The 26775-nt window shown below is 42.2% G+C and overlaps 1 protein-coding gene across 3 annotated transcripts; it reads right to left on the reverse strand.

Moving 5' to 3' along the window:
- Positions 1–26: 26 nt before the first annotated feature.
- DDX17 (DEAD-box helicase 17) lies at positions 27–20435 on the reverse strand. 3 transcript variants are annotated; one of them, XM_053226794.1, is made up of 13 exons: positions 20049–20434; positions 15554–15704; positions 14572–14671; positions 13583–13716; positions 13223–13288; positions 11590–11731; positions 11071–11231; positions 10811–10983; positions 10381–10491; positions 10196–10257; positions 8747–8806; positions 4457–4693; positions 27–3078 (listed from the first exon to the last, which is right to left on the reverse strand). In XM_053226794.1, the coding sequence occupies exons 1-13, from the start codon at positions 20096–20098 to the stop codon at positions 2573–2575; spliced, it is 1953 nt and encodes a 650-aa protein (XP_053082769.1). In that variant the 5' UTR covers positions 20099–20434; the 3' UTR covers positions 27–2572. The 3 variants fall into 3 exon arrangements, with proteins under 3 accessions (XP_053082769.1, XP_026927362.2, XP_053082770.1); XM_027071561.2 differs by having other exon boundaries at positions 4451–4693; XM_053226795.1 differs by lacking the exon at positions 13223–13288 and having other exon boundaries at positions 4451–4693; positions 20049–20435.
- Positions 20436–26775: the final 6340 nt, after the last annotated feature.

The following is a 26775-nucleotide window of genomic DNA, read 5'->3' on the forward strand; positions in this document are numbered from 1 at the left end:
GTTTTAAGCAATAAAAAGCTCACACCTTATTGTCAACAGTGTTTTATTTATACCTACAAAAGAAAACAAGATGGTATCAAAAGGACAATTGACAAACTAAGAATAGTAACATAGCTCTTAGAATCCTGTGCCTGAACATCACACATCTACAAATCTTTCAAGTCTTAATGCGACAGGAATGTGTTCAGAGACCAGCAAGAACATGAATAGAGCACTGATCCCAAGCAAAAGCCACCAACCTTTTAGATGAGAGAAGTCCACACAACGAATGGTTAGGGAGGAACTGGGGAGAAGCAGCCCCAGAGCTTAATATTGAAATCCTTTCCCTAAATGAGTTTCGACCGTGACTGCAGTAACTAGCCTCACACGAGGACTCTTCTGCTCATGTTCTGAAGCAAAGGCAGAGCCTAAATTATGAGGGACAGACGCAGAGGCAGAAGAGTTACTCTAAAGCCGTTTCGGAAAAACTCTGCTCGATCTCAGCTGCGCTCAGGCCACGATAGCTTTTGAGATTCGGGATATGCTGTTATTTTGACCTTATGACCACAATATCCCTGGTGGAAAAAGGGAAGCGAATGGCAGACCAAATGCCGTCTGCGGGCCCAGAGGCCTTCGCCACCAAGGGAGGCTTTAAGACCTGCGAGAGAGTAAATGGCACCCCTTACAGTGGCACCTCTGTTTAAAAATAGTCACAAGTCTGATGTAGAAAGAAATGTCTACAACAGACTGGTCAGTGCTCAGACAAAATTTTTCTGTGGCGGGGGGGGGCACTTTGGTTTGAAAGCACAGAGCAGTTCTGCCCAAGTTTTCCTGTGCCTACCATCCTCCCTCGGCCTCAACTTCTATAAGGGGGGAAAAATGAGAAGTAAAGGAAGAAGAAAGTGTGGGGGGACTGGGGGGAGACGACATGTCAAAGTTCTCACATGCACAGATTTCAGCTTATGCTGACAACCTACCTGTATGTTGCACATTCAACCATACTTTTCAGAACCCCTCAGAAACCATCCCTTCTCTCTCCCTGAAGAATTTTAAAAAGAAAAGAAAAAAACAAAAGAACCTCAAGTATTTAGATATTACAAACCAGCAAGCACCCTCAGGCCTTAGCCAAAGGACGCAGTGGAGCCTTCCCCCTTTAACTACATTGTTAATGAACGATACCAATAGCATAAAAAAATTAATAGTCCAACACTGGATATGGAAGAGGTTTCTGGGGCTGTCTGGTTTCCCTGTCCTGTTACGGTGACCACAAGAGCAGAGAATTCTTTCTAGGCCCGTGTGCTACAGGAAGTCTCAGTTAAACAGTATCATTCTAAAGGGGACAAACTCACCTACCTTCGGAAGGAGGAAAAGTGAAAGGACTTAGGCTTTAGTCCTCTGTAACTTCTCTTTAAGCACTACCTACCTGTAAAAAGCTGAGTGCAAAAGGATGCTGAAGAAAATGTGCATCCCAAAGCTGTTACAACAAAGCACTGCAGAGAAGAGTATGAAGAGAATTAAGAGTTCTTTCTTAACAGACCCCGAAGGTTCTTTATTCAAGAGAATTTGGCCGAAAGGGCAGAGTAGCTGGCAAGAGTTGCTTTTATTCTAGCTTTATAGATATGGAGTTTAAAAAGAAACTTTGCCACTGAGCATATTGTTTATAATTAAAAGTGGTTTTTACATTGCAGGTGAACGCATATGTAACTGGTTAAATTATTTAACTGGTTAATAAATTTTCAGTGAGCATTTACGTTCATTCTGCCCCGAGCAACTATCTAGTTGGAAAATGAATTTCACAGATGGTCCCTGGTTATGTGGGGAAGAAAACTAGGCAGCTTCCACCCAGACGCCGAGATGCTACGTTTAACCATTTCAATAAACACTTGGGGTTTTTAAAAGACACACTTAAGAAACTCAGACTCAGCAATTCAATGTCTAACCTGACTAAAATGGTTATTTTTCAGTAATTGGGAAGGGGCAAGGCAGAATATAAGGGAGACAAAACCAATTAGGAATTTTTTCAACTGTCAAATGCACTTAACGAGCAATCAGCCAAAATGACAATGGCCAGTGCATTGTCTTAAATACTCATCAGGCCCAAGGAACATTAAAAAGTATTACAGAATGTGCAGGGAATTCCCTCCTGGTTTTCTAACCCAAGTAATGAAAGCAATCTAAAGCACAGATGCCACCTTCTTCTGCAGAATTCAACCCTCTACCCTCCCCCCCTACCCCCAACTCAGGACAACAAAAATGGGCTCCCACAAAAGGGCCTAATACCTTACTTTTTCTTTTAAGATGAAAAATAGCTCAAGTATCCTCAACATGCAAGAAGTTGGGGGAAAAAAAAAAAAAGAATCTCTTCCAGTCGGCTATATATATGTTTTTACAAAATCTGTTCTTTCAGACTGGATCATTTTGGCGGACAGAAGAAACCTGGCAGTGAATTCTAACTAATCTGCATGAAAGACAAATCACAATGGTTGGGGGGAAAATAAAAAAAAGAAAGAAAAGGGGAAGAGAAATAAAAGGGAAAGACAGCGTTCCTTTAAATGTAGTCAAGTCTGCGCAAGTCACTACCACTCGAGTGGTTTCATTTACGTGAAGGGGGAGGGGGAGGAGGGGGAGGGGGGTATTGATAGGCCGTCTGCCCCATGTAACCTATCATATTGGTAGCTCCCGGAGGCTGTGCGAACTGTTGTGACATCAGTGGCTGTGGCTGCTGCCCAGACCGGCCTATCCCGCTAAACTGCTGGCTAGAGCTCTGTGAACTTCTCCCAGTTGAGGTGGTGCTACCAGCCCCGTAAGTGCCAGCGCCATATTCCTGGGCTGTATAGCCACTGGTGCCATAAGCAGCTGCCCCATAGGTGCCTTGACCATAGGTGTATTGGCCTGCTTGCGCTCCAAAGGCAGAATTTGGACTTCCATAGCCACTGCCGTTAGCATAACCGGCTCTATCGGTTTCACTACGATCCCGATAGCTCGCAGAGTCTCTCCGGCCACCATCCTTGACTCCTCGAAGCCTCCGGTCACACTCATCCTGATACATCAGATTGGGATTGTTGGCAGAAGAAGTGGTCCGGTATCGAGAACGACCTCCTGATGGGAGGACACGAGGAGTTTTTAATGCCAGAAATACAGTCCACACACGACCACATGTAAAAACTTCTACCAGGTACAAAAGCAGTCAACGTTCTTTCTTGATCTGATTTTTACCCAGGCCAGCCTCCAAATCCGTTACTTTAAAATATACCCATCATTTGATTCTTTAATAGGACATATTCAAAAGAATGGTAAACGCGAAAAGACATTCAACTTCTCACCATCGTAAATCCTTTTCTTTTGAGAATTATTAAGAGACACAATCTTACAAATGTAGCAACAATGGTAAAGAAGTTGAGGTGACTTACCATAGATTAAAAATAAAAAGACAGTGGGGCGCCCGGGTGGCTCAGTCAGTTAAGCGTCTGACTTGGGCTCAGGTCATGATCTCACAGCTCGTGAGTTTAAGTCCTGCACTGGGCTCTGTGCTGACAGCTCAGCGCCTGGAGCGTGCTTCAGATTCTGTTTCTCCCTCTCTCTGCCCCACCCCTGCTCACACTCTGTCTCTCCTTCAAAAATAAACATTAATAACAAAAACATAAGCAGCCAAGTTGGTATGACCCTACGAGGACCGTCTACTAGCGCACACCAGCTCGTATGTTGCCCCGTGGGCCTAGCCACGTCAAAGTTATCTCACAAACTTGAAGTTCCTAGGCTCAATTCCAAACCCACTTACAAATAAACCAAAAACCTTGTATTTTAAAAACCGTTCAGGTAATTCAGACACAGAGCTTTAGCATGCAGTAAGTTTGGGACAAAAGAATACCAAAATAGTAGTTCAGAAGCTATGACCCTAGCCTATTTTGCTACTATCCAATTTTTTTTTAAGTAGGCTTCATGCCTAGTGAGGAGCCCAAGGCGGAGCTCAACCTCATGCCCCTGAGATCAAGACCTGAGCTGAGATCAAGAGTTGGGATGCTTAACCAACTGAGTCACGCAGGTGTCCCAGAACTATCCAATTTTTATATTCGTTAACTATACCTGTTTCTACTGCCACAAAACGATATAAAATTACTGATCTCTTCACATGAGAAACTGAAAGCCTAATACACTAAAGTTTTTGAAGGTATTAAAAATAACCGTAATTCACCTGAATTTTGAACATGCACCATATACTTCACAACACAAAAGTCAGTTTTATATTACTGTCTATGGAAATACCATGCTGCTAGGAGGCCAAACATGACAGCCCCCCCCCCCCGCCCCAATCACATGGTCTTACTTAGAAACAATTATGAAAACCTATTAATCACTATCCTCTGTTATTCAGTAACACTTAAAAGTCTTCACAGGACTTAAACAAACCAAAAAAAGGCCCAATGAGCCCAAAAAGATACCTTGGCAGTACCTGGAAAACTCCAGGACTTACCCTTACCCCCTCCTCCGCCGCCTCCTCTGTGGTCCACCAGCTGCATCAGTTTTGGATTGATAGCCTGATTAGCCTCTTCCAGCACTTTGATCAGCTCTCTGGCCTGCTTTAGGTTCCCTGGGGTGAAGAAGGTGTAGGCAGTGCCCTTGTTGGTGCTACGGGCTGTTCGGCCAATACGGTGCACATAATCCTCAGAGCTGTTTGGATAGTCATAGTTGATCACAAACTTGACATCTTCCACATCTTCGAGGCCAACGACGAATCGGTGTGTAGGTTGATGTGGCAGGGAAAGAGAAGGTAAAGGACATGCCAACAACAGGTGGGAAGCACGAATGCAGATGACAGCAAGAGGAAAGAAGATCAAGTTAGTAACCATTCTGAACAGGAACAAAAAAAGACTCATCCCAACAGAGTAAAAGAGGATTACTGATTCTTGGGACATGCACAGGAAGCGGCATCTTTATCAGCTATGAAATCCTAATGGAATCCCATTCAGCCACCCGAACTCTTGCCTCTTTATTTTAACCAACGTACTGGCAGGAGTTGTATCGAATTCCTGCTCCTTTTCAAAACCAGAAATGTAGAAAAAAAGCGGTACCACCGATAAGCTACAAGATCAAATTACTTCTACTCTGTTGGGAGAAGCCTGGCAAAATCTACCAGTAATATAACAAACTTACCTTTAAACCAGTCACAGAGCAAAATGAAAAAAGAAACTTCATATATACTTTACTACGTTTTCAAGGAGACTCAATCAGAATAGATTAAAAGAACTTTTGCTCTCGTTATTTAAAAAACTGATCAGAGCCAAAGTACAGTACACACCTATTTTCCTTTGCAGAAATATCCGAATTATCTTTCCCCATTCAATTACCACAAGAGCACATTACACTAAAATTTCACTGTACTACCAAGCCCAGCTCTGCCAAATGAGGTTTTTTTGCTCAACTCAAGGTTATTTCAACTCAGTACTTGCTTCAATTGTCAAAGATTGTCTACATAACCTGGGAAATTAAAATAGCCAAAGAGGGTGGGAAAAACCATGAAACCTTGAGACACAAGTTTAATGTTCTATCCACTGCTGGGAATTGGGTTGAATAACCTCCTAATGCTTCAAGTATGTAAATGTTAGTGTAATGCTTTCAGCTAAATGTAGATTTTTACCTACTTAAACAAACAAGTCTAATATAACAAAGAATCCTAATGTTTTGTGGAAAAAAATCTGCATTTTACAAAGAATATTCAGAAAATATCCTAGATAAAACACAGATTTTTGTGATATAAATAATTAAAAAACATTCTCTGTTTGTTACCAGACCGATGCACACTCCCTCCTCCTTTGGGAAACCGCTGCAGCCGATCCCGTCTCTTTGCCTTTTATTTTTGGCGGCCTCCTTTCGAAAACTCCGCCTTCTGACACGGGACCACTGGAGCGCGGGGAGCATGCATCAAGGGTCCGTGGCAGTGAGAAGTCCCCACACACGCTCGCTCTGTGAACTGGCTTAGATGCTTCTCTGTAGCCCCATTTGGTTGCCAAGCGCCGGAGAACCTGGGTTCGGGTAAAAATTTCAGGTCCTCCAACGCCTCCCCCAAGGATAATTGGGGTGATTGTAGAAAAAAATAATTAATTAAAAAATGTAAGTTACATCCAAAGGGTCAGACTGCATCTATTGCCCAGACTGGATCAATTTCAGGGGAAAGGGGAGATGATTAAAAAAAAAAAAAAAAAAAAAATTCAGCTGTTGTTAAAGGGCCTGTGAAGAAAGGGGCATTATGTCTGTTTCTTATTACAATAAAGGCTCCTCAGTCTTTACTGACCCCTAAAGTCCTGAAATCACACCAGAAAGACGAGAAGGCAGTTATCACAGGGGGCAGCGTGAGTCTCCGGCTAGGGTCGTGGATGCAACAAAGGAAAAATAAAAATTGCCAGGGCTAGGATGGATGTGGGCTGAAGGGCTGGGAAATTACGCTCCAGGACCACATCTTCAGACCTATGGTAATGCTCCTCAGAGTCAATCCCACGGTGTAGGACCGTGGGCAGCAGAGCAAGTTGAATTACTGCACTGGAGGCACAGACGTGTGCTTTCCTAGCAGAAAGCACTGGGGACTGGAGTCAACCGTTCAGAAACTTTTAGTCGGGAGTATTTCTGGAGGGGTTCGATAGGGGACGGACATGTTGCAAGTTCTTCACCCTAGAAAGGGGTCCTGTGTGTGTGCACACAGAGCTGGCTGAGGGCACCAAAGAGCAAGCGCAGAATTTGGTTTTCTCCAGTCAGGCCTGCCCTGATCTGATCTGCGCACTGCCACAATATGATCTTGCTGCCTTTAGAGGAGATGCTGTAGCAGGGTAAGACACTGAAAAGTTAATGTTTTGGCCAGCTGCCCGGGATAACAACTTTTTGTCTGACAAACCCCTCCCAATCACTAATCGGGAGGGACTGAGACTAGCCAACAGGCTCATCTAGAGCTGCTTCGGGCCAATGTAGATTTGCCTCGGCCATGTACTGAGTGATCTGCAGCTGATATCAAAGCTTCTGTTAAAAAACAAAACAAAATCAATTCAATACTTTTAGTTTAACAGTGTGTAGTTTAAACGAAAAAAAAAGAAAAAGAAAAATTAAAAATATCCCAGTGCAAAGGGAATAGTGGTTTCCTGAGGACGACTATCATAAAACTATGGGAATTGAAGAACTTACCTGAAGGGAACATTTAAGAGGCCATCGCTGGACAGGAAGTGAAAAAAGGCCTGGTGACTCAGCTGAAAATTGCACCCCTGTCTATGAGGTAGAAGCCTTCACTTTCCAGGATCTTGTAGGACCTTGGTCAGCATTCTGCCATTTTGGTGGGTTTTCCCCCTCCTTTTGATTTTTACAAGGCAGCAAACAAAGGGGCCCAAAACAAGCACTGATGCTGAGTAACAAGAAACAGACTCAGGTACCTTCCCTCTCCCCTCACTTGGATGAGTGGGGGTGGGATGAAGAGTCTAAGTTATTCTAATGGCAGCCAATTGATTTGGTTTAGAAATGCAAGGGGAAAGGGAGGAAGTATTTTTAATTGTCTAGGCAAGATGCACAAAGAAGCTACCAGCACATAGCAAGCCTGTTTAAAAACCACCATCACTGAAAGCTTTTGTGTAAACTGCTTTCAGGCCTCAGCCTCTTCTCCCAACAGGCCCAAGTTCTAACCACACAGATCCAGACATGACCTCTGAGGGCAGAGACAATTTTCAGTCATGGCTGCAGGCCACCACCTCTGAAGGAGGGAATGATGAATGCAATGTATAAAAAGCCTTCATTCTCTTGTATTCCGGTTGAACACTTTCTCTTTACGCTACGCATTACAAGGGAATATGGTACTTCTCACCTTACTGGGCAAGAAATTAAACACCTGTCAGTAGTTTAAAAATATCTTTGTGATAGACATCTTTTTTAATATAAAAATTTCGAGATGTACCTGTGTACCTCAGAAAATAATGGGATCAAGTACCACAAAATAGTTCTATAAATTTAAATCATAATGGGTGGAAACCTCCAAAAGAACATGAGCTTCAAGTTAAGTTCTTAAATTGGAAGACAGCACATTGATGATAGGCGCATAGGTGGGAGGAGGGGACAACTGGGCGTACACAATTATCTTACTTCAGTAAATAAAATTGGGCAATGCAGATTTAATTACTGAATGATAACATATTTATGGACTCATCAAATACCAGGATTATGTTAGCATTCATGGAATCGGAACTCAACATACATATATATGTATATATACACACGTGTGTATATATATACGTATATGCATATACGGGGGGGGGGGAGGGAGGGAGAGAGGGAGAGGGGCGGGAGGGAGAGGGAAGGGGGGAGGGGGAGAGGGAGGGAGGGAGGGAGGGAGGGGGAGGGAGGGGAGTATCTGCCGAAACTAGCTTCTAATAAGTTAGGTTCAATCAGACTCATCCTATCCAGCCAGAAAACAGAATAAAACCAGGAAAAAGCTGAGCTGTTCAACTGAATGTCTCCTGTCCCCTCTAACCATTTGAATAGTCATGCCTAGGCCTTGCTGCAGACCAAAGCCTGTTTGTCAGGAGCAGGAAGAGACTTTGAAAATAAAAGAAAACAAAAAACAAAAAACACCAAGGTTAAAAAAAAGTTGTGGGGGGAAGGGAAATTATCACACTTTGTGTTCTTCTCTTTTAGATATTTATCTAAACACATGTATACACGACTCTAATTTGAAATGACAAAGAAATCTTTAAACCAAAAGATACATATACCATTGACAGAGATGCCTATCTATACAAACCTAGCCCACGGGAGGCTACATCTGTGGCAATGAGGATGGGAGCCTTTCCTGAACGGAACTCTGCAAAACAAGAATAGTACCACGAAAGCCAAGTTATACAATCAAGACCAAATGATTATCTTTAAAAATGACCACACAGACATTCCTAGCTATCTGGCCTTTTCACTCTACCATGTTAAATTTCAAGTGATGGTGTCAAGAACATGCCAAGCTCTTTTAAATTCAAAGGAAAACAGTGATTCTTTGAAAATCTTCACTCTCCTCACTTTTAGCAGAGAGGCAACAGACCAAAAGCTACCTCTACTGAAAAGGACTGTTAAAACTATGTTTGCAACAAATTGTAATAGCAATTTGTAACAAAATTTAAATGAGCTAGAACTTTTTGCCCTTAAATTATGACACTGAAGTTACCTTTCACATGAAATAAAACCAAAAGTAAGGGGCAGGAGAAGAAAACAACTTTAAAAGATGTGAAATGAAAGGAGGCACCCTACTTTCCTCTGTGAAATAACAGAAAATACGTGTATTCGTCTCTGCCCCCAACTCCTGGCACTCAGCTCCTAAAACGCTTGTAAACAGAAATACTAGGAGAGTCTTTTATTCTCAGTCTTTGACCTTAGGTCCTGACACACAGACCCCAAGTCTCTCGAAGATCCTGGGTGACGGAAGTATCTTTTGTGCTGAGGCAATGCTTGGTGGAATCCTGGAAAGCTTCAGGATGGGGGCTGGTCACCAGGAAGACCAAGCCATGACTATAAGAGCTTGGAACTTTCAGCCCTACCCCTCATCCTCAGAGGAGAGGATGGAGATCGAGTTAATAATCAATTAGGCCTATGTTATAAAGCCTCCATAAAAATTCCAGAAGTACAGGGTTTGGGGAGCTTTACAGGCTGGTGAACGTATGTATTTTAAAGATAAGACCTTAGGGGCGCCTGGGTGGCTCAGTCAGTTAAGTGTCCAACTCTTGGTTTTGCCTCAGGTCACGATCTCACAGTGAGTTCGAGCCCCACACTCTCTCCCCCTCTTTCCCTCTTCCCTGCTGGCGTTCTCACTCTCAAAATAAGCTTGAAAAAAAAAAAAAAAAAGACCTTATGAAAGAAAATGTGGTGTAAGTTATGAAAAAGCGTAAACAGCCCGCATTATTGACTTTAAAGGACAGTAGAGATATGCCAAAAATGCCCCTAATATTCAATAAACAAGAGCAGAGTTTGGCAAACGCTGGCCTATGGATCAAATCTGGCAATATGTATTTTTACTTTTACTGCAACACAGCCAGACCATTTTTTTCATGTGGTTCTTGACCATCTTTTTGCTGTAACATAAGACCTGAACGACTATGACACAAACCCCCATAGAGTCTGCAAAGCAGAAAATCTTTACTACCTGGTCCTTTACACAAAGCGTGCCCATCTCAGAAACAGTACGGACAATATTTAGTTTTGAACTCACCATTAAGCACCCAATCTCTTTCCGGTTGACTCTTGTCTCCATGGATACACATAGCTGGCCAACTGTCAGAGGAAAAGTAACCAGTATTTCAAAAATCTTTAAAAAAGAGGAAATCTAAACTTTAAAAACTCCTACGGAACTATAAATCTAAAACCTGAGGCTAATTACCTCAGCGCTGCACTCACCCATCTCTGCGCATCCTTCGAGTGAGGTCATCACAGCGTCTCTTTGTCTCTACAAATATTATTGTCTTATTTTCCTTTTCAGCCATTATTTCCTCCATGAGTTGGATCAACCTGAAAACAAGACGAGCAAAAATGCAGTCATTCAGAGAAGGCCTCCCCATACACTACGTAGAAGGGAGGTCTACAACGTAACTCCCCAAAACTACGGTACTTTTTTTTCACATTATGTTCTATACAGCTGGTAACTATCGCAACTAAGGATCCGGAATCCTTGCTTCTAACGACAGTGCTCTGATGAATGATATAAAGAAAGCTAGTAATGCTTTGGATGTTTTGGGGCCTCAAAAAATGTCAGGCTTCTCAAATGCTTTAATTTTGGAGGATAATTAGGAAAGGTTTAATAGCACCCAAACAGTCAAATCTCTCTTACTTGTGGTCTTTTTCACTTTCCATGCAGACATCCACAATCTGGAGGATGTTGTGGTTGGCACTCAACTCCAGATTGCCCACGTTGATCTGGGTGTAATCACGAAGGAAATCCTCTGCAAGCTGTCTTACTTCTTTTGGCCAGGTTGCGCTCCACATCAGTGTCTGCCTATCAGGCTACCAGGAAAAGAAAGAGCTTTCTTTTAGGCTAAGGATTGCAACAGGCACTAGGCATAAAGACGGCAGACCATCAGCTTCACACACCCTGATTTGGTCAACAATTTTGCGGATCTGAGGTTCAAAGCCCATATCAAGCATCCGGTCGGCCTCATCCAGTACAAGGTAAGTACATCGGCGAAGATTTGTCTTTCCTGACTCGAGGAAATCTATCAGGCGTCCAGGAGTAGCTATACAGATCTCGACACCTATAAAACAAAACCACAGATCTAGTCAACTAAGAATTCTTTATACACTCTCCAAGCCTCAACAAACTGAGAAGCACCAGCTCCGGTGGCTGCGCTCAATACCACAGCGCACTAGCTACATTTAACACCATACCTGGAAAAGCATGATGTAAAGACACTTAACGTGTAATTATCAAATCTCCACCAAGTTTGTCTCTAATGATGTTAAACTTTCCCCTAATAGCATTTCAACCATACCTGAGAACTTCTAACCTGCTGGAATACTGAATTTTTTCCCACAAGGACCCACTATTTTCCTCTTCAATTTCATTCATAAAAACTCATAAAATTCTTACGTGCTAATTTTAAAAGAGATTACCTCTCTCCAAGTCTCGAATCTGGGGACCTTTAGGAGCACCTCCATAAATGCAAGTACTCTTCAACCTAGAACATTTGCCATAGTCATCAGCCACCTGCTGTACTTGCTGAGCAAGCTCTCTCGTAGGAGCCAGAACTAGACACTGAAACAAACATGCACATTAATACACCTCTCCCAAATTAAAAAAGAAAAAGAACAAAAAGGTTATCTAATTCTTTCTACTGCCTAATCTGATACTTTAAAAATTACACGATGGGGGGAGAAGGCAGAGAGTTTAAGACTGTGCACCTGAGTGTAGCAAAAAATTGTGACACTATTTAGCATATGGAATGATGGTTTACTTTTGATACAGCATTCATTACAGTTTATTGCTATTTAAGTGTATTTACAGATTTTATCACCTAGTTTTTTAACAATTCACAAAAATGAACAAGTGGCTTTAACCACGGATTAAATATTAGTAAAAAGAGATAAATAAGAAAGAAGCACTTTTCTGAATTCCAGTTTAAACTTTTAGCTAGACACATAAGGCAAAAACAATGACTTCTAGAACACTCAAAACAATACAAAATTAGGACTCTTTTAAATAGGTATCGTATACATGGTTATCAATGACTCCTGTTTTGTGTACAGATCCGTGAAGTATTAGCTAACAATAATAAAGCTAATTCTATTAGCCATATGGAATATATGATGTATCATATAATGCAAAGTAATGCGTTACTTCTTTTTGCGAATATTTTGAGACGTACCTGTTTGTAAACACATTATCAAATGCGAGCCCAATTTTTTAAAGATTTAAGTAATCTCTACACCCAACGTGGGGCTCAAACTCACAACTCTGACATCAAGAGTTGCATGCTCTACTGATTGCGCCGAGCCAGTAAGGCACCCCTCAATTTTTTAAAAAAAAGTAAGAATATACATTCAAAATGTTTGAAAACCACTACACAAAACTTACAGGAAATAGCACTAAGTGAAAACAATCAAACCAGAAAATCATCCTGCCCCAGAAACACTTACAGAAATACTACTTAACCACAAAGAATACACACCCCAAATCTGACTGACATGCAGAGAAGTGACATCATTTCATACTTCCTTTAATCCCTCACAGCACCATTGAGTAATTAAGAACTGTATTTGAATTTACTACACAGTAAATGCCTATATATGAAAGCAGTATATATAATGGTTAAAAGTAACATTGGTTCAAACTCAAGTTCAGCCATTTAATAGCTGTTTTGGCTAGGGGTGCCTGGGTGGCTGAGCTGGTTGAATGTCAGACTTCAGTTCAGCTCAGGATCTCGCAGTCTGCGAGTTTGAGCCCGACATCGGGCTCCCCACTGATAATGAGGAGTCGGCTTGGGATTCTCTCCCCCCCCCCCTTTCTCTGCCCCTCCCCAACTTGCACATGCTCTCTCTCAAAATAAATAAAAAATAGCTATTTGGACTAGTCATTTATCAGTTAAAATTTATCAGTAAGGACTGTTAAAATTTATCAGTAAGGAAGTATCACTTTCAGATATGGAGGATGGACTTGAGAATGAAATCTGAAAACACATGCAAAGCACAGTGCCTGAAACAGTGATCAATAAATTATAGTGAATTTTATAATTATAAACACACTTACAATTGGGCCGTCTCCCCTTTCCAAGTATGGCTGGTGGTTAATATGAACAATTGCAGGCAGCAAATACTGGGGGGGAAAAGAATGACAGTCTTATTCCAAAACTAAGCCATTATCTTAAATTATCACAGTAACTGATAATGCCTAATCACAAAAATGAAAACAGAACTCACAACTGTTAAACACACATGCAATGTAAATTTGAACACAAAATACTTGCACCTATCTCACATAACTAAGAAAGCTGAAATATTACCTATACCATCTGAATCAGAACTTTTTAAGAATTAAGAATTAATGGGATAATCAGAATAGCAAAATAAGTCACCACAATATTAACCTTCCCCTCCTGGTGGTACGTACCGCCAATGTCTTCCCAGACCCAGTCTGCGCAATGCCCACCATATCTCGGCCACTGAGAGCCAACGGAAATCCCTGGCACTGAATCGGAGTTGGTTCTGTGAAGTGTTGATCCATCAACACATCCATTACATATTCTGTAAGAGAACAACCGTTACCGCTTTTAGATAAAAAACTAAGAACACGGCCAAGAGAATTCTAAAAAACTGTTCAACTCATCAAAGAAAAGATTTACCCGGCTTTACATCCCTCCAAGGAAAGTGTGGTTTCTTTCTTTAGTTACTGAATCTCTGACCCGATGACGACTACCTCTCTGAATGCTGCTGCTAGATATATCTACCCTTCCCCTCAATACTTAAAAAAATTTTTTTTAATGTTTATTTTTGAGAGAGAGAGAGAGAGAGAGAGAGAGAGAGAGAGAGCGCGCGCAAGCATGAGTGGGGGAAGGTCAGAGAGAGAGGGACACAGAATCTGAAACAGGCTCCAGGCTCTGAGCTGTCAGCACAGAGCCCAATGAGGGCTCGAACCCATGAACTGCATGATCATGGCCAGAGCCAAAGTCAGCTGCTCAACCGACTGAGCCACCCAGGTGCCCCCCCCCCCGCCCTTTAATACTTTAAAAACCACTGCCCTAAGGTATAGAGTGGGCACATGACTGTCAGTCATGTATTGTCTGCCAAGTCATATCCAGCTAGAAAGCAACTTCATTCTACTTTCTGAAAGAAGGAGACAAAAGTTCTACGGGAAGATGAAATAAATAAATAAATGAACAGATAAGCATAAAAAAAAAATCTCTTATTCAATTAACACAGCATTTACTTCCAAGCCTTGACATTATAAAACAAAACATTTATCATCACCTTTGTGAAGGGTTTCTATTTGCCTCTTCAACAAAATCCTGAGCCCGAATGAAAACCTTTGTATAACCCATTACCCATGTTTACGGTTCAATAAAAACTAACAAGTAAAATCCTTGATTAAAGAACACTTACGTGGGAAGTTAGCGTGATGGAAGGCAAACACAGGTTTAGGACAAACATCCCCCCCTCTCACTGTAATTTCTTTCTTTCGGCGTAGTTCATCAACCTCATACTACGGAAGAAAACAAAGTAAAACAAGTAAGTGAACAAAGTTATTCTAAACATGCAAAACTTTACTTGCCAATCAAGCTCAACAATTATCATCTATTCCACGATTACACTGGAAAATATATCTAACACTTCTAATAGCTCTTTCGCATACATTCAACGTCACCCAATTTGTAAGGATCCTCCCAACTTTGTGCGTCCAGGAAGTGATAATGGTAAGAGTTCCATTTTCCCCATGAGAAAACGAGACACTTCAAAATATTAAGTAACGTGCCCAAGGTCAGAAGTAGGAAGGAGAAACAGTGGAACTTGGAACCAAATGCTCTTTCCATTACACCTTCTTCTGAACAAGTAACCATTTCATGAGTAGAGTCCAAAACAATCACAATGAGGTTAAAAAAAAAAAAAAAACAGAAGTATATTTATACCAATGTTTTATTTTTTTAATTTATGTTTTCAAGTTTATCGAGACAGCACACACAAGAGTCTAAGTGGGGGGAGGGGCAGAGAGCGAGAATCCCAAGCAGGCTCCATGCTGTCAGCACAGAGCCTGACACGGGGCTTGAACTCACCAATGGTTAAGATCATGACCTGAGGTGAAATCAACAGTCAGACAACTTAACTGACTGAGACAGCCAAGTGCCCCTATATTTATGCCAATGTTTTAATTTTAACTTCAGAGATGAAAAAACATGAACCTCCTATACAGTTAAAATCTCCTACATGACCAATTGGGAAGTATACCAATAAATGAAAACCAAACAAATAAGAATCTAGGTACCACACTAGAATAAAACAATAGCAGTGTGAGTCAAGACTGCCTAATATGTCAACTTAGTTCATTACTGTGTATACAAAAAAGGTGAAATAAACCCCCAAAACTTACCGGAGTCAGCCTTGCCACTTCTGGATGCTCTACATAAAAATTCTTCTCAAACTTGGGGAGCTCACTCAAATCCCACTTCTTTTTACGTAAACGTTCCCCAGGATTACCAAATTTCTTCGGGGGAAGGCCACCGCCACCTCTTGCTCCAAATCTAGAAGCACCAAAATTTTTGCTTTACTGAGTATTTACTTATGAGGGTGGCACCTTAGGTGCCATAAAAAACAAGCAAAAAACTCTTCTCTTAGGATACTACCAGGCCCCTCCAAGAATATGTTTTTCTTACTCAAAGGTATGGAGGAAAAAGGTTCATAAAACTTCCTTTACTAATATTGTTACAGGTATGGTTACGAGGAGTGAAAAATTAAAAACTCTTTTTATGTTTACAGATATGTATCATAGGGATTACAACCAGATTCTGGAATCACTGAAAAGGCTTGAATTTTGATTCTACTACTTAAGATGTTGTTTTGAACAATTTAGCTTCTCTGTACCCGTTTCTTATGTAAGTGGAAATACTACTACCACCACCTATTTCAGAGACCGCTATGATGATGAAACGAAAAGTGTGAGAAGTATTAAAAAAAAGTATCTGGCATAGTATTCAATCAAACATAGTATTCAAGTTAGCGTAACTGTATTCATTCAACAAAGTTACTGTACCAGGTACTGTTTTAAGCGGTTCCTGGAGATATTAAACTGAATAAAACAGAGATTCTCTACTCTCGTATAACAATCAGACACGTAGGCAAAGGAAGACATTAGTTTATGTTTAAATTCAAGGCAAGCAGGTGGACAGGTAGAAAGATCCACTTGAAGCAAGTCGCCCCATACCTGCAACAGTTTCGTGGACTCCTTATCCGAAGTTGTGAGAAGTACTCCTGTTGTCTGCTAAGCTAAGGAAAACTACTAGGGCCCCTGTAAGACCAGGAGGCTACTCTTCACCTTTAGTTAATGCTAATGAATAGCCAGAAATGATTTATGACCTCTCCTTCCTCTTAACTGCCACCTTTACCTTCTCCTGTTTGTTCCCAGGGAAATAGTACTGTTAACTATGAATGTGCCGAAGAAAACACTACTGAGTCTTATTTAAGTTTTTCTTTTTTGTCTTTTTTTATTTAGTAACCTCTATGCCCAACATGGGGCTCGAACTCACAATCCCAAGATCAAGAATCACATGCTCCACTGACCGAGCCAGACAGGAACCCCTTACTTAGGGTTTTAAAAACTCAAACAGATTTAAGGCCAATCTTTGTTTATCCAACATTCATAACAGACAAGTTCAACTGGAATACAAATATGACCACTAGGCCAACTTGCAATGTCCTACTCTTCTTAGACCACAAAGATGATCTTCATTTCTGTATTTCAACCTATTGGAAGTGTGGGCCATTGTTTTGAATACAAGTAGTATACACTTACACGATGTTTCCATTCCATTTCTTTACCTCCCAAAATACTATACTGAATTTAACTTCCCCTTTCCACTCTAACCCACTCACAACATCATCTTGCAGATGGTTCCACATCACAACTGACAGGCAGTAGCTGTATTATTTTAAAGGGCTTCAATTTCCTAGAATTCAAAGTGTTCCTAAACTTACCCAACTAGATAGTTCTCTAAATACAAAGACTGACCGCAGGAAATTTTCTTGGGACCACTGAGTACCTACAGTCAACAGGCAGAACTTGACAGATTCCATGTATACTACTGAACTGTTAACAGAAATCAAGAATCAAAACTGAAGCAAGTTACAAAGACACATATATTGAAGACAAAGGATCAATGACTTCTTCAACTTGCCCTCAGGCCCAAAGGTCAATAGATCAAAGACCACCTGGGTCAACTTTCCTCCCCTATAAAGGAAGCAACAGTTCTAAATAAATAGGTAAGTCAAGTATTTTGATTGTCAGGTTTGCAAAGAATTATAGTACCAATTTTGAGAGACTATCAGCCTAGTTCATACTATTACTAATTTATGTAGTTCCTAGGTGCTCTTTCAATGCTGCTGCATTCCAATGCTGTCCAGACCTTAAACTAATGATCTACAAGAGAACTTTGGAAAGTCAGGTTCCTTTAAAGGCTTATTCAAAGGAAGAGGTTTTTTCCCCCGTATCATCTTGACTATTTCATTCTCCAAGACATACTACTCTATACTACAAATATATTTCGAAACACGGGATTCTTCAAAAATATGCTGCACCTTTATAAAGCTAACCCAAATAAGATAGCCTTTTACTTTCACAGAATTTTTGAGCACATATCCTAATCCCTGACATACCATACTGTTCATTAATGTCTTGATTGCATATTAAGTTTGACTTTGCAATAAATGCAGCTCTTAAGATTCAGCAACATCATGCCAGTTTAAATTTACAATGTATAAAATGTTCAAATAATCCATTGTTCAAACTAATAATCCATTTCAGCTGTTAACACTCAGTTAAGAAAAATAGCAATTTAAATCGTAAATGAAATTTCATGGTAAAGGTAGAATTAAGACACAGACATTATGAAAAAGTGTCATTTTGTTGATATGAACCATTTTTAAAGCCTAAAATGTCATCTGATAGTCAATATGGGATAAAGTAGGGATCAGTAATTCACTTTTTCCTCTTTTAAAATAATTTATTTTTATTGTTACAGCATATATACGGTGAAATTAAGTATTAAACCAAACACCCACAGTAAAGAGGACATTATCCGTACCTTGGCAGCTCCCTGTGCCCACTTCAAGTTCACAAACCCCCTAACAACCATCTCAAATTTTGCTTAATAGTTTTGTCATATACGTCTTTATAGCTATTATCCTTTTACCACGATTTTTTTTACTTAATGTTTGTGAGTCATCCATGTTGATGTTAAGTTTTTTCTTTTCACTGTTGTGTTGTATTCTACTTGTATAAATACCCACACTTTATCCAGACATACACAGGAGCTGCGTCCACTATTAACATGAACAATGCTGGTATAAACGTTTTTGTATACAAATGCTGGGGAAGGTGTACAAGGTTTCTCTGCATTTGAATGTCTACAGTATAAAGCTCAAGAGGGGAATTACTTGGTCATTTTCAAATTTCCTAGCTAACCTCAAATTCCCTTTCCTAAATGGTTGCACAGAAACTCACTCACTTCTAAATTTAGCTATACTGTGAAACACTAAGCAAACATTCCACTTCTAGCCCTCCAAATTTAACACTAAGATCAAATATTTTCCTTCCTAACAATGCATAAATAATGTTTTATTTTGCAACTCAAATGATAACTGAAGTGCTTGTGACTAGTCCGTCTGGGACGTGTGTATCTGAACCACAAAAAACAAAAATGTTTGAAGAAAACATCAAGTAACAGAACACCCTACTACAGAGAGGCAATTTCACATGGCATCTTAATTCCAGAGAACAATGCAAAGTAAAGGCAAGCGTTATGCCCATCTTCAGTTGAGAAAACAGGCTCACAAAGGTCCAGGATCTTGCCCAAGGTCACATATATGTTAATAAGTGGCGTTCCATTACTTTTTATCCAGAGGTTAAGACTTTTATTACATAAAAGTAACAGCACAAACCAACACGGAGCTCTTAAGCAACTTCTTCTTTTTACGGATTTTAAGTTGAATCTCAGTATCTGCGAAGACGTCGGGCCTAATTTTATTAACTTTCAACCCAGGAACCGTGGCATTACCCCACCAAAAACTTTCTGGCTAGGCCGCGAAGCTAATACCCGACACCAAGCGGAGAAAGAGAGACCGAAACACGGGGGGGGGGGGGGGACCCTAAACTCATGATTAAAAAAAAAAAACCCTCCCTCCTCAAACAAGATCATTTAGATCGCTAGCAATTCCACTGCTTTACTGGCCAATGTGCTTCCTTCGAATTACCTGAAATACGACTAAAGGTGATCTAAAAATACGTTTAAAACGAGAAGTCAGCCTTAGGGTCTCTAGTTAGTTTCCAACCAGGTTTCCAGCTCCATTAACAGTGATCTCTGGCGGCCGACAACATAAGGGAAGCCATTTGGCGTCAAGATTTTCCCAGGCCGAACTCGGAGACCTCCTCCTCCTCTTCTCAGCAAGAACATCCGTGGTTTCACAGATGAGCGCTGAGGCCTGGAGATCAAATGACTTGACCAAATTGGCCGGGCTCGAAATGCCGGGCGGCGACGCGAGGCCGGGCCGGGTCTGCGGCGCTGGGGCGGCCGCTGCCGCTCCCCGCCACGACGGCGGTCCGCAGAGGAGGGGCTGGGGCGTCGCCAGGCCGCCGCCCCCCGCCGGCTCACCCGCGATCCCGGGGCGCAGGCCCACCCGCAGACCCGCGCCCCACACCGCCATTAAGTCCCCGGTCGCCTCGCCTCCCGGAGTCGGGAGCGTCGCTCCCGGGCCCGCGGTCCGCTCCAGGTCTCCCGCTGGGCCGGAGGCTGCGGTCTCCTCAGGAAACAACCTTCCCCCTCCCCCCCGGCCCACGCACACGCGAGGCCTTCCCTCTCCCCCTCCCCCCTTACCCTCCACGGTCACGGTCCCGGTCCCGGTCCCCAAAGCCGCCTCCGCGCATGGTCCCAAACGGATAGAGATCTGGGAGCGGGGCACGGATGGCCGGGCTCGGGAGGGCCTGCGGCTCCGGTCTGGTGACGACCGATGGCGGCGGCGCCTCCGCTGTTGGGGCGGCGGCAGGCGCGGCGCTCTCTCGCTCCGACGCGCTGTCTCCCGTCGCAGACGCCACCGTCGCCGCCTCTCTCGTCGGAGACGGGAGCAAAACACAGAGAATCGGGGTTATAAAAACAGTGGGTAGGTCTGGCTACGCTCAAACCCGGCAGTGCCGCGGTCTAGGCGTCTCCTTCCTTCCCAGCGACTGCACAAAATGGCGGCCGGCGCTGAGACTGCTCCAGCTTAACGCTACGTACGTCGGAGACGATACGTAAACAGCGTCTTGGAATGGCCCGAGGGCTTCGCGGAGTCCTAAGGGTATTCTTGGAAGCACTTTACGTCAGTTGCGCAGACAAGCCCGTTTTGCATTCAGTAGAAGAAAAAGAAAGTACGAAGCGGGCGTAGAGTTCTCGCGCCACCTGAACTAGAACGTGGGGTGGGGTGAGGGGAAGAGCCTCCGGTGCGACGTAACATTCTTTGCGTCGTTAGCCGGCCCACTATTGCGGAGATGCGCAGTGTGCGTAACGCATTCTGTTTGGAGAATAGAGGATTTTGCCGTGCTCCGAACGCGGGACGGTCTCCCGTCCTCCTTGTGCAAGTTGCTTTGCGGAGACAATAACTGTCCTCCATATTGCAGTCGCCAGGTGTCAGGGCCTTCAGGCGCCTTAAGCCCAGGAGGGTCTTCAGGGTCCCTGGCCGGCGCTCCCAAACAGCGCTGCCGGCTCCCTGGCCCCGCCGGCCTGGGCCTGCCGTCACGGGCCGCGCGCCTCGGCGCCATTTTCTTTCGGTTGCCTCTGGCTGCGCCGTCGCCGGCAGCCATGATGGATGCGCCTCGTCCGTTCTTCCGGGAGGTGATCAGTCGACGACGTCTCAGTTGGGTTCAAGTCCTCTCCACTACGCCCGGTCCACACCGAAGTGCTGTTTCTGAGCCGAATGTTCCCGCTGTCCCCGGCTGAGCACAGTCGGCTAGCAACCAACCAAAACGTGGGTGGGGTCCCTGTTGAGATAGACGCCGGGGTCCCTTGGCCGCCGTTCATCTCGGCGCGACCTCCGGAGGCCCTCGGGAGACCCTTGGCGCTCTCCGGAGACGAAAAGGCTCAAAAGCTGTGGCCTGTAGACACGGAAGAGGTGAAGGCGTAAGCACGTGTTTCTAACCAGGCCGGACGGCGTTCCTCTCCCTCAATTCCTTCTAAGCTGGCGTCCAGCCTCCTGCTTGCTTCTCTCCCAGACTGAACTTCAGTCTCCCAAGCAAGGCCGGATGGTGTCGCAGAATCGTCAAGCAGCTAGGGCCTTCCGAACAGCTCATCTGTCGTCTCTTTTGTTTGTTTCTACAGATGGGAGATTTGAGGTCCCTCGCTGTGGGGCTGAGTGTTGTCTCCTGCTCTGTTGAGAATGTTTCCCAAATTCCTATAAGAGCATAGGGAGAGGAGCTTTGGTGACGAGCCGTTCAGGTGTCTCTGGGACCATGGGCGCGAATGGGCAGTGGGAATCACTGGGCAAGTGTCGAACGCCTAATGGGCCAAGCACTGTGCTAGGCCCTGGGGCAGAGCAATGAACGTATGGGTTCCTGCATTCATGGAGTTTATACTCTACTGGGGAAGAGGAGACAGATGGTAGGTTAAGTATCGCCAACTAAACAAAAAAGAGAGGAAGGGCATAGTACTTGTGTGCCTGTGTGAGAGGGGAATGTGTAGGTGTCATAGCGTTACTTGCCTGGAATGCCCTGGAGAAGGCCTCCCTAAGTAAGTGACTTTTAAGCCGAGAACTACAGGGAAGGAACATGTGCAAAGGCCCTGAGGCAGAATGTGGCCGGGTGTATTTTGAGGAGGAAGAAAGAGAGAGGGCCAGATTGTGAGCTTTATCTTTTCCTTTTGGTAAAATGGAAATCTCCGGAAAGTTTTCAGCCGACTGACGTAATGAAAGGACCCCTATGATGACAGTGTAGAGAAAAAATTGAGAGTGGGCTAGTGCAGCAGCAAGCAGGTTAATGAGGAGGTTGGTGCAGTAGTCCAGGCAAGAGATGATGGGCTTGGTGCAGGTTAATAGCACTGGGTGAAGGAGGAGTGGTCTGGAAATTTAGCCAGTGATTTGCTAATAGGTGGGATATGAAATAAAGAAGACTCAAGGATAAATCTTGTAGGAGTGGCACCATGGTCAAGCTCCCGTGATTTAGAACGTATGGGCACTGAAGGAATAATTTGGACTAGTTTGCCTATTTATCATGTATGCTAACTAATTAAATCTGAGGCTCTCCATATAACAATTTATAAAGTAAGGTAGCTCCACTGAAACCCTACATTTTGCTGAGGAGAAATAATTTGTATTTTGCTACGAGATCAGGTACTTGTCTGACAGCATCTCATAGCTCCTCTGTCTTTATAAAACTTTTCACGGTATGCAATTATATATGTCATCATTTGATGAATACCACGTCCAAAAAAAGTGAACCTTTAGTCTTCCTATGTCAGACAAGTTTTTGGTTATAAAGTGAATCCACAGTATGCATTTCTCATTCTTGATACATGTCTGTTTTCTTACCAAAGATGGTTGAAGCTTATTAAATTTTTTCTAAACGCAGAGAAAGATTTTTATTAAGTAGAGCGGTCAGAGAACCTAGGAATTTCATCACTAAGAGCCACGACTGTTGAGAAAAAGGAAATGTGCTTTGCTCGGTTCATCTTTATTTGAAAACCTAAGCACTTACTGTATGATCCAGCAAGTGCCCCTTGGTATCACCTGTAAGATTTGAAACTTCAGTCCGCACAAAAATTTGCACACGGGTGCCTATAGCAGCTTTATTCACAGTTGCCAAAACTTGGAAGCAACTCCGATGTCCTTCAGTAGGTGAACAGATAAACTGTGGTACATCAGGGGAATGGAATATTATTCAGCACCAGAAAGAAATGCACTATCCAGACACGAAAAGACCTTGAGAAATCGTAATTGTGTATTTCTAAGTGAAAGAAGCCAATCTAAAAAGGTTACATACTGTATGATTCTAACTGCATGACCTTTTGGAAAAGGCAAAACAATGGAGATAATAAACAGATCAGTGATTGTATCAGGGGATACCGGTGGTGGTGGGGGAGGAAGAATAAGTAGATGGGAGTACAGAGGAATTTTAGGACAGTGAAACTATTCTGTATGGTACCATGATGGTGTGAATACGTATTATTATACATTTATCGAAACCCAGAGAATGTACAACATTAAGAATGAACCATAATGTAAACTACAGACTTGGGGTGACGATGATACATCAACGTAAGTTCATCAATTGTAACGAATGTGGAGAGGGTTGATGGCGAGGGCCTCTATGTGTAGGACAGGAGGTAGATAGGAACTCTCTGTACCTTCCTCTCAATTTTGGTGTAATTCTAAAACTTCCCTAAAAATATAAACCCTTAAAAAAAAAAAACAAAACAAAACCCTGAGAACCGACAACCGTGGAATGCTCATGCTCACCATATCCTAGGCATGTGCTATGAGCTGTTACTTTATTTTATTTTATTCTCATCTGTAAACGAGGTAACAGTACCTCATAGGATTTTAGAGCCAATGAAAATCCCATTCAGAGTGGCGTTGCCTGTTATCATCTCTCAGAAGAGGTCACTTTCTCAGAATCAAGGGAAATACCACTTTCTCAGAAAGAAAACAGGCTTAGGAAGATTCAGTCACTCAGCCAGGGTCACAGAGCCATTGGCATAGCTGGGACTCAAACCTAGGTGCTCGGAGAAGGTTTTCACGTAGTACTAGTGACAGTTTGGGCCAGAGAATTTGTTGGGGGGGGGGGGGGGTTGTCTCATGCAGTGTAAGCTGTTTAGCAGCATTCCTCAACTCCACCCACTACAGGCCCATGGAATCTCCCCCCTCCTCCAAGTTGTGACAACAGAATGTCTCCTTGGGAACATTGAGAATGACTCCAATTGGGAACCACTGTTTTAGGACCCCTGTGCTACACTCCCTCCCTGCGGGATCCCGGGATGATCATTCTCTTTCAGTTGTCAAGTTTTCCTGCAAATTTGGTTTGCCTTCTGCACTCCATGTGCCAATACCGATGCCATTTTCAATTTTATCTGTTTTCTTGTTATTACAGCAGTAAAATGTATATTCAAAACCCAATTTCCAACCACGAAGAGCTATTCCTCTTGTTTAGATTTAAAGCCATAGGTTTTTGTTTTTAAGCTACATTTACTATCAACCACCTATGCTAAGTTCTGTACATACATTCTCTCTTCTCAGTGATACAACTCTGCAATTTGGGTCATTAAACTCACCCAGAGGTGAAATGCAGTTGCCCTGCTTTCTGTCTTGGTAGGACTGACGTTAGTTTTTTGCTAGCTTGGTTCATTGTACTTTAGATATAAGAAGTTGAGAATACGGACATACTTAAGGCAACAAAGGTAACTTAAAGAAGTTGCCTTTAAACTATGGTATGTGAGGGACACACTGAAACAGAGTTTTTAGGAAATCGATTTCCAAAGCATGAACTTTCGTATATACTTTTCTCTAAAATTGGTAAAACTGACAAATATATTTAAAATGTCACCCTCCGATTTTACAAACAAAAAGAGTATTTCTCTTCTATCCAAAATCTCACTATGGGGGCGCCTGGGTGGTTCAGTCAGTTAAGCATCTGACGTAGGCTCAAGTCATGGTTTCGCAGTTAGTAGGTTCAAGCCCCGTGTCAGATTCTGTGCGGAAAGCTCAGAGCCTGGAGCCTGCTTCAAATACTATGTGTCCTTCTCTCTCTGACCCTCCCCTGCTCGTGCTCTGTGTCTCTCTGTCTTTCAAAAATAAACTTTGGGGCACCTGGGTGGCTCAGTCGGTTGAACATCCGACTTCGGCTCAGGTCATGATCTCACGGTTCGCGAATTCTGAGCCCCAGCGTCGGGCTCTGTGCTGATAGCTCAGGGCCTGGAGCCTGTTTCGGATTCTGTATCTTCCTCTCTTTCTGCTCCTTCCCTGCTCACACTCAGTCTCTATCTCTCAAAGATTAAAAATAAATAAACATTAAAAAAAATTTTTTTAATCTCACTATGGACTTTGCTATGCATGTAAAACCTCAGAGGTGCTGAGTACAGGGACAATTAGAAATGATGATATTGAAGTGAGAAAAGTAAATGATTCTAATGACTTGGTAACACATCCTTTTGCAAAGAGAATTCCAGTTCTTTGCTTTCAACAAATGGAAAGAGGACCACGTAGAATTTTCAGCCAATAGATTGTTAAAAATAATTTAAGATAGATTACTAGATTTTTGGCATATAACTTGAAAGATTAAAGAACTGAGTGACATTACTATAACAAAATTCTTTCCATTCCCACCTACTAAATTATGTGATCAAAGAATCTCAGCACTTATAGCTATAAAAAATAAAAAAATAGCCAAAAGTAATACTATTCCATGGATACAGGATCTTTTTTTCTTAATCTGCCTCCATCTTGTTTTTAAAAGATACATTCCCAGGACACTCGGCTGGCTCAGTAGGAAGAGCATGCAACTCTTGATCTCAGGGTTGTGAGTTCAAGCCCCATGTTGGGTATAGAGATTACTTAAATAAATAAGTAAACTTTTTTAAAAAGTTAAAAAAAAAAAAAGATACATTCCCAATAAAAAATGTACTATGTTTAATAGTTATTAAGAGGTTTAATGTATTTATGATGCTTTGTTTGTGTTGTAATAATTATAGTGATAACTTAATCCAGAAGAAATTTTAATACATAGAGCCTTAGAATCATAGGGAATGAGAAAAAAAATTAATATTTTTGCCACAATTCTGGGTGACAGGGAAATAAAATGATGAATAAGGCATTGGATATAAAAACATGGGATAGAATTCTGGAAAGGAAATAAAGAGTTCAAAGAAGAAAGAAAACCATATAAAATGTCCAACTCTTAAGAACTTATTCATATATTTTTATTTTTTTTAAGATTAAAAAAATTTTTAATCTCTACACTCAGCATGGGGCTTGAACCAACAACCCCGAGGTCAAGAGTCTAAATGCTCTACCAATTTAGCCAGCCCCTCCTATTCATGTATTTTTAAAGGGAGATGCTGGGTATCAAACTGCTATGGTATTTAAATTACACCGGGATACATTTAAAAGAGTGATGTGACAGTTTCATTTTAAAATGTCAATATTTGGGGTGCCTTGTGGCTCAGTTGGTTAAGCATCCAACTCTTGATTTCGACTCAGATCATGACTCATGGTTCATGAATTCAAGCTCCACGTGGGGCTCTATGCTGACAGCAAGGAGCATGCTTGGGATTCTCTCCGTGCCTCCCTCACTCACGTGCACTCTCTCTCTCTCTCAAAAATAGATAAACTTAAAAAAAATAATGTTTTAATGTCAATGCTTTGGGGAAGGGATAAAATAAAATTTTGACAAATTAAAAAATAAAATAAAATGTCAATACTTCACCATATCATAAATTTCATCCTTTAAAACAATTTAAACCTACAATGAAGAAGTTTAGGTGTCAGCATATATTCTGTTTTCAGAATTTTCTTAGGGTCCTATTTGAAGACTGCTATTCCAAAAAGGTGAACCCAGACCAGGTGGCCATGCTCCATCTAGAA

Source organism: Acinonyx jubatus, chromosome B4 (genome assembly GCF_027475565.1).
Source record: "Acinonyx jubatus isolate Ajub_Pintada_27869175 chromosome B4, VMU_Ajub_asm_v1.0, whole genome shotgun sequence".
NCBI lineage: Eukaryota > Metazoa > Chordata > Mammalia > Carnivora > Felidae > Acinonyx > Acinonyx jubatus.

Coding starts and splice junctions, on each gene's coding strand:
- DDX17 (XM_027071561.2), bottom strand. CDS start 20,098: ATGCGCGGAGGCGGCTTTGGGGACCGGGACCGGGACCGTGACCGTGGA. Junction 15,705..20,048: donor CGGGACCGTGACCGTGGAGG/GTAAGGGGGGAG, acceptor TGGTGCTTCTAG/ATTTGGAGCAAGAGGTGGCG. Junction 3,079..4,450: donor CGGCGGAGGAGGGGGTAAGG/GTAAGTCCTGGA, acceptor TCCTCCCATCAG/GAGGTCGTTCTCGATACCGG.